The sequence below is a fragment of the Hipposideros armiger genome, unplaced genomic scaffold, assembly GCF_001890085.2.
Source record: "Hipposideros armiger isolate ML-2016 unplaced genomic scaffold, ASM189008v1 scaffold_477, whole genome shotgun sequence".
Lineage (NCBI taxonomy): Eukaryota > Metazoa > Chordata > Mammalia > Chiroptera > Hipposideridae > Hipposideros > Hipposideros armiger.
In genome coordinates this window covers 340,426-348,904 of record NW_017731827.1, presented here as the reverse complement: position 1 = coordinate 348,904, position 8,479 = coordinate 340,426, and the positions used below count along the sequence as shown (strand labels likewise).

The window sequence follows — 8,479 nt, the reverse complement described above, 5'->3', positions numbered from 1 at the left end:
CAGTGCTGAGCTGTCCACCCAGCAGCGGCTTAGGACCTGGGCACGTCGCTTTCCCTCTCTGGGCACCAGGACCAGTTTTTTCACCTCTTCCAGTAGAGGATCAAATTATATGTAGGTTTCTTTAACTCTAAGGTTTTATGTTTCTGCAAGGTGAGCTTATCACTCAGCACCCCAAGACGATCCTTTTTGCACCTGGGGTTTAGAGTGTGACGTACCACCTTTCTGTTTTTAGGTCCCCATCTGAGCCCTGAGGCCATCCAAGCTTCCCCCACTCGTTTGGTGACTTCACTTCTCTGTGTCTCAGTTTCTTCATCTCTAACAAGGGGAATAATGGTGATACCTCCATTGTAGGACTGTTGAGAGGATTAAATTAATGAATACATATCAAAAGCTTAGAACTATGTGCCTGGCACACAGTAGGTCCTAGTGAATGTTAGCTGGAGGTTGATACTGGCCACCTCATAATAACATTGTCAACATCTAACGTTTATTGAGGGCTTACTGGATTCCAACACAAGATATCACCTCATTTGGTGCTCATAACAATCCCCTGAGGGTTTCGCAGGGGAAGAAACAACGTCAGAGCGGGTGAGATAACGTGCCAAGGCCTCACAGCTGGTCAGGACACCATCTGATTCAACCACCATATCCAACCACTTGCTGTACCCCAGCAGTGTAACTGATAAAACCCATGGTTGACCATCCCAGGTTCCCTCCTTAATTCTGAAGAAAGCTGTAAAGATAGTTCTTTTATGAGGCTTTCTCAGCTTTTACTAGTTTTTCTTAGGAAAGTGTGTCTAAACACCCAGAGATAACCTCTCCCTCTCTATCAACTGGAAAAGGTGACTACAAAAAAGAAGAGCGTGAGGACCACCCTCTCAGGGAGATAAGAGGGCCCGGAGTGAAAGTGGTTTGTGGAACCGAGCGATGGGGCAAGATGGCCTCTTTCTCTTCACTGGGTGTCTGCGGCTCCAGCCTGGGATTTGCCCAGATGTGCGTTTTGGCTGCAGCCTCCGTCTTTGGAAGGCTGACATGAAACACCAACTCAAGGTCGCCCCTGGCATTCCAGAGCATGAGTGTGCCAGTGACTATGAGGGTGTGGGTTGCCGTGGTGTCTAACCAGCGGGCAAAGGCAGCAACGGGAATGAGTGCTTCCTTCGGATGGTCGCTGTGCTCTGAACTCTCACTTCCAAATACAGGACCCATTGTCGATGTAACTCGGAGCACGTCCGTCTCCTCTCATGCTTTAGATGTTGAACTTTAGTCAGACAAATGAAGTAATTGCAGGAGTAAAATGCCGGGATAATAGATGATGGCTGGGAAAGCTCTTCATTTGATGTACAAAGCAGTTATTAAACACGTTCGAGGACTTAGATAAATAAGGAAATCAATTGGCAATTCAGGCGAACATTGACAGAGAGGTGCCTTAGCTAAATAACTTCAGGAAAAGCATGATATTCTTTTTGGTTCAGCAGATGTTTCTAAACATTTAAATAATAATCCAAAGCAGGCTACTAGAGATTAGAGTATATCATCTATCTAATCTTTGTAAAATGGATTTGATATACTAGCATTCATACCTTTAAGTAAAACAGCTTCAAGAGCTATATTTACTTTTTAGTTATTTTATTCGCTTTAGGCTATGAGTTTCCCCCTCCATAAATTCAGCTGAAAGTGATGACTATCTAGTATCATAGATGTGCGGATGCCACGGCGAGAACAATCGATCTAGAAGCAGATGGTACTGGGACATATCAAGGGCGCCAACTCAAAGCTTTGACTATGTCCTTAAAAATAAATCTGTAGTGATCGTTAAAATTTTATAACATTCCAGGTTTGTTGTACTATCCCAGAATTTCATTCTTGATGGTGATTGGCCTACACTCTGACTAAATATTTTATTTGGCCAAAATGTCTATTCCGCGCCCCTCTGGTTTTCATAAATGTGGAGAGTGAGTGGGGGAATGGACCCCTGCAGCAAGATGTTCCCATCCTTGGGAATGATTCGGTTCTGTTCAAGAACTGTTTTCTGAGTACCCTCCAGGTCCCAAGCCCAGGGCCAGCTCCTGAAGACGGAGAGCAGGAAAGACTCTGTGCCCTGAAGTATTGGTCTTGTGGTTCTCAAACTTGACCTACAGGAGATCCTCACCCACACGCCCAGAGCCTCTGGCTTGGGAAACTGTGCTTCGAACAGCTATTCCCTGGGGATTCTGAAGCAGTTGATCCAAAGCCTAACCCTTTGAAAATCAATGGTCTAGAATTCCAGGCTAATACAGTATGGAAGGTTCGAGGGGTCCAGAGTCAGGATACTGAGCCAACTTTGGGGCCTGGGCAGACTTCGCAGAGGAGGTGACGCTTAAACAATGAGTAATGTTTAGCCAGACAAAGGAAGGTGAGTAGGTCCTCAACAGCAGAGGGGTCAGGAGGAACATAGGTACTGACACATAGACAGCGTTCCTGCAGGAAGTTCACTGTTTTCTGAAGGGCAAAGTGTAAGTTATGGAGTGATGAGCAATGAGGCTGTGAAGGAGGCAGGCGCCAAGTCACGGAGGCCCTGAGTGTTATCTGGAGAGGTGACACTCTTCTCAGAGCCAAGGGAGGGCCAGGAGGTCTTGAACTCTGCCCAAAGCAACTAATTTCCAGCCTTCCTGTTGGGAATTAAGGGCCAAAATTTATCTCCTGTGTACAGGAAGAAATTATCATAATAATGAAAGGACTGATAATAGCAACCAACAGATCAGAAAGATGACACCGTGCCAGTGCTGTCTGTGAATTATTGCATTTAGTTCTCACAATACCCCTGGGAATTAAGTACTATGATTATCCCCACTTACTGGATGAGGAAACTCAGATGGAACCAGTAATATATGCATAGTCACAAAGTTAGTATGTGGCTCTGTCCATCGGCATGGGCTAGGTTTTGCTGCAGTAACAAATGCCCTCCAAATCTCAGTGACTTCCAGCAACACAGGTGCATTTCTTGTTCATTCTGCATGTCCGCTGCAGATCGGCTGTGGCTTTAGTCCACACGGTCCCAGGCTGATAGAGTGCCCTCTGCCTGGAACATTGCCAGCCTCAGGACAGAGCAAATGGCTCCTGCACTGACTGTTAAACATTTTGCCTGAAGTGGCAACATCCTTCCCATCTACAGTTCATTGGCTAAAGCTGGTCATGGGACCATTCAGTTCAATGGCAGGGATGCGTCCTCTTTCTGGAAGGAGGATCAGGGCAAGAAGGGCTAAGTGTGTATCCGATGGATGCTGATATGCTAGCGTCACAGTAGCGGTAGGATTCAAGCCTGTGTTTACGAGGTTTGAATCCTGACCTAAGAACTCATGTTACTCACCATCCCACCTTCCACTTTGCTAGATGCGTGTGGTTCAGCCTCATCCCACACGTCTGACGGCATGAGTCTCAGTGAGGGGGAAGCCAGCACCTGTGATACACATGGAGCTATCTAGCCTTGGTTTCCGCTTCTCAACAGTGAAGCAACTGACCAGTGCTGAGCTGTCCACCCAGCAGCGGCTTAGGACCAAAGTGGGTTGAGGCGAGCTGGCAGAGCACCAAAAAGCATAGCAGGTGCCCGAAGGCCCAGTCCAGATCCCATGCCTTTTTGATGACTGGAGGATAGACTGGTTCTCACCACCTGTGTGTGGTTCATGAGGAAAGAGATGGGAGGGAGGCAAGTATTGGTTAGTACTGCCCAGAAGGGCCCGCACGTGGTCCATGCCCAGTAAACATGCGTTGCCCAGATGGATGAAGAAGGAATGCATTTAATCTTCACGCACCGACTACCTTAAGAGGTAGATGTTATTATCCCCATTTTACAAAAGAGGAAACTGAGGCACGGGACAATGCAAGAGAAAGACAAAAGAGCCACCGTTTTAATGCCCACTCAGGGTGCCCTTATGCCACGTGCTTGGCAGACTTTCTCTTCATTGATCCCTACAAGCCTTCAGGTGGTGGGTACTATTAGCCCTTCGTTTGTGTGTCATATGGGGACAATAATAAAACTGCTCCTAGGATAAGATAAACCACGTGAAGTACAAAGCACGGTAGCTGGCATACAGGAATTCCTCAATAAATATTAACTATTCCCTTTATTATCATCATCACCTGCTATCACTCTACCTACCGAATTGTCCAAACTCCAACTTCAGTTCAGAGTTCGCACTCGTCGTGACCGCCCCAGTCAGCTCCTCATTGTCCCAAAGCACTGAAGGGTGGGTGTCTGACAGGAAACCGGGGCTTAGTGACACTCCTGAGCACTCACAGCGGCCATGCCAGGGATTCTTCAGACCCCCAATTCCCTCTAAATGCTTCCCTTCTGCTACATTTTATAGTTTTTAAATTTCAAGCCTGAATGGTCTAACGATTGCCCCCAGGCCAAGGTCTCCAGGACAGACATTTCACTCACCCACCTTTGAAATGATTATTCTGAAGGAAATTCGTTTCCAAACATCCCAGAGGGAGACAAGCTCAGATGGCAGAGTTGAAGGGGCGTGGGAAGGACAGGAAGAAGGGAGGTGATGAAGTCCGATGCTATTTGGAACTATCTTTGTGCTTCTTTTGCTGCTGCTGTTATTATTATTATTATTATTTTTGTCTTTTCATTATTCAAATTGCAACCCTGTTAGGATGGATCCGTTGGGTAAGTAGCACATCCCACGCACTGGGATTCCCCCTGCTGGATTTTAGAATGTTTTCAGCTTTTTAAAATCATTGATGGGCCCAGGGTGACTTTTGATACCTGCCTCTGCATGACAGAGTGCCCAGCACTGATCCCAGTTTGGGGGTTGGTGAGGCGGGGAGGCCTCAGAGGGCCCCAGGCACAGCCAGCCCTAAAGACCATCCTCTTCTCTCCCAGAATGGCTGAGGCGTCCCGGAAGAAGAAAGAAAACCGGAGGAAATGGAAGCGCTACCTCCTGATAGGCCTGGCGACCGTTGGAGGAGGGACAGTGATCGGTAAGGCCAGCTCGAGGTGAGATGGTGGCACATGGGATGACACCAGGCTGGGAGCAAGAGTGGAGAGTGCAGAGGATCTGCTGGGAGGTGGCCCCGGGCGCATAGTAGGTGCTCCGTCAGCAGTGTGTATGTTAGTGTTGTCAGCAGCCTCCATGGAAGGTGGTGGGCAGCTAATGGAGGAAGAACCCAGCAGGCCATGTCCTCACTCCCACCTTTACCCACCATGGGCTGCTCTCCTTGCAGGTGTGACCGGGGGTCTAGCTGCCCCTTTTGTTGCCGCCGGAGCTGCAACAATCATTGGCAGTGCGGGCGCAGCGGCTCTGGGCTCAGTGGCCGGCATAGCTGTCATGACCTCGCTGTTCGGTGCAGCCGGAGCTGGCCTCACAGGTACGGTTCAAAAGCAGTGGTGGACTGTGAGGGATTTCCAGCCAGGGTGGCCCAGCTCCTAAAGGACATGCCTCGATTCTCCCCAGTGATGGCTCCCCAGGAGATGGAGGGGGAGGGTATGGCTTTTCTCATGCTGGGTCCCAGCCCTGCCAGAACTTGCAGCAAGCGGACTTCAGAGAGAACTGGGTCCGGATCAGGGCTGAGCTTGGGAAAATGCGCCCTGTGTAGACTTCCTGAGAAGGGTCTGATTGGACCTGCTTGTCCCTGTTTAGGAAGTTTCCAGACAGGCTGCCTCAGAGACACTAACTAGGGCTTCCCCGTGTGAGAGAGCACATGGCCACCCTTCATTCACCCGCATCACCTGGGGGAGTTTTTCCAAATCATCTGTGTCAGCAGCCCCCCAATCCCGCACAGAGACTCCCACTCCACTCCTCAAGTGGAGACTCTCAGCTTCCCGCGTTGAGAATCTTGGTCCGTTCGATCCACTGTTACTGAGAGAAACGAGTTGTCCCCGTGAGGTGTGTGGGCAGGAAAACGACACAGAAGCGACTGCGTCGGGGCAGAGTGGTGGGCGTGAGCCTGGGCTCTGAGTTCCAGCCCCGGCCCTGCCACGCGGGCGCCTGGAAGCCTCGTACCCTCATCCGTAGCTGGGGACGGTAATGGCACCTACCTTAATGAGTTCCAAAATGAGATGTTTGTCCAGGGGCAGGGCACAGGGTTGGCGCTCACTGTGTGAGAGTGTGAGCACAGAGTCCCTCTGACCCACATTCCCTGGGGTCCCCAGTCACCTCCAGCCTCATTTTTGTATCTGGGTCTTTAGGCTACAAGATGAAGAAGCGTGTTGGAGCCATTGAAGAGTTCACATTTCTGCCTCTGACGGAAGGCAGGCAGCTGCATGTCACCATCGCCATCACAGGCTGGCTGGCCTCTGGCAAATACCGTGAGGACCAGGGGCAGGGGTGGGAGGGAGGGTGGGCATTGGCTGAGCTGGGCCTGCTGCTCTGGGCCAGACCCTGACCTAGGCTCTTGCCTGTGAATGTCTTTAGAGGATGGGTAGGGGAGCCCCGTTTTGCAGAGAAGGAACCCGAGGCTCAGAGAGGTGAAGAGACTTTATCCCATATCCATCTACTCATCCATTTATATGCCATCTATCTATTCAACTATCTACCCATCCACCCATCTATCTACACATCTGTCCATCCATTCATCCATCTATCCATCCATCCATCCATTTATCCATCCACACACCCATCCATCCATCCATTCGCCCACCCATCCACCCATCCATCCACCCACCCATCCATCCATCCCTCAATTCACCTCCCCATTCACCCATGCATCCATCCATTCAGCAATATTTATAGGGTACTACGTGCACCGTGTGCCAGACACTGAGCCAGGCCCTAGGAATTTAGTAGTGAGAAGCATAGCCATGAAACATCTAGTCTGAGGCAGGGAAGCTTTGTGGATGGCACAATAGGGGAAGCACAGAGTATTTCTGGGAAATGAGGGAACGGTTCTAGAGGAAGTAACATTTAGGCTAAGGACTGGCTGGGAATTGGCTAGGTAAAGAAGGAGTAAGAAATGTGTATACCAAGAAAAGGGACAGCATGTACAAAGGCCCAGTAGTGCAAAAGAACCAAAAGGAGCACAGACAGCTGAAGCTAAGAGCTAGAAGGCAGGAGGATAGAGGATAGGCAAGGCCAGATCACCTGGGAGCATGTGAGGCGAGGAGTTTGAATTTATTCTCAGAGTAAGGGGAAGATAGCAAAGAATTTAAGCTCATAGGTGAGAGATAAGCACACCCTGGCTGTGTGACCTCAAGCAAATTACTTAACCTTTCTGTGCCTCAGTTGCTTCATTTGTAAAGTGAAACAAATTATTCCTGCCTTTCAAGGTACTTACACACAAAGATTAATTTAAACAAGGTAACATGTGGAAGGCACCCGGTTTCTAATTGGCATCCCACAAACATTAGCTCCCTTTGCTGCTCTAACTTGAATGTGTGGGTTTTGGGGGATTCCACCAAGGTGGTATTGAGAACTAACACCCTGGTCTGCTCAGTGCCTGGCTCACGTTTGCAAGTGCCCAGTGTGAGGCTCCGTGAACTGTTCATCACTCAGAGGGAGAGCCGGTGGGTTGGGCCAAGAGACCCAGAGCATCCCAGCCAGACACACATGCTCAGAGCCTCCTGGTTCCCAGATCCCTAGAACCCAAGGGTAGACGCCAAGCTCTTCTAAATGACACAGAAGAAAGCAAGTGAGAAAATGTCCAGGCTCCGTTTAGAGGCAGGCACCCAAGTCTTATTGGTGTGTGACTGCCAGGCCCCATCCCCACACACAGTAGGTCTCTAACATTAACTGAGCACTTAGTATGGGCGCCTGCCCTGAGTCAGGCATTTTACCCACACAGTAGGAACTTGATATGCATCATGCATCACCTTGTGTGATCCTCGCATACACCCCCGAGGTGGGGACTCTGTCTGCTCCACCAACAGCTGCCACTCATTGGGAGGGGGTGGGCCTCTTGTCTCCCTACAAGGGGAGTGGTCCCCTGTTGCTGCCTATCTGGGAAAGGGGTGGGGCATCCTCTATCACAGACAGGAGAGACCCCACCTATCTGTGTCTTCCCAGGAACCTTCAGTGCTCCGTGGGCTGCCCTGGCCCGTAGCCGTGAGCAGTACTGCCTGGCCTGGGAGGCCAAGTACCTGATGGAGCTAGGCAACGCCCTGGAGACCATCCTCAGTGGTCTGGCCAACATGGTGGCCCAGGAGGCCCTAAAGTACACAGTGTTGTCTGGTAAGTGTCCCCGTCCCCGCGGCCAGAACATGCCCACTGCTCCCAACCCACGCTGGTACCATACCTTAGCATGCCTGAGGCCACCGCTGAGCCAGGCACTGTGCTGGGCCCTGGGAACATGGAAAAGCTAAGGCTACATGCCTGACTGCGAGACAAGTGTGGTCTTCATGGGGAGGGGGCAGGTAAACAGCCAATAACATTATCACATAATGGATCAGTTAGGTGTTGTTACGTGAGTAGCCACCCCAAAACTCACTGACTTAACAATCATTTATCCTAATAGCTCAGGGGTCATGAGGCTTCACTTGGCTGATCTTTGCTGGGCCTGC

At 50.1% G+C, this 8,479-nt stretch overlaps 1 protein-coding gene across 1 annotated transcript in view; it reads left to right on the top strand.

The window, feature by feature from the left end:
* Positions 1-8,479, top strand: part of TMCO4 (transmembrane and coiled-coil domains 4) — an 88,190-nt gene that overhangs the window by 34,349 nt on the left and 45,362 nt on the right. The window contains exons 6-9 of the mRNA XM_019666654.1: positions 4,660-4,965; positions 5,209-5,352; positions 6,173-6,292; positions 7,986-8,150. Of these exons, the coding sequence (XP_019522199.1) occupies positions 4,660-4,965; positions 5,209-5,352; positions 6,173-6,292; positions 7,986-8,150 (735 nt within the window). The remainder of the gene's footprint in view (positions 1-4,659; positions 4,966-5,208; positions 5,353-6,172; positions 6,293-7,985; positions 8,151-8,479) is intronic.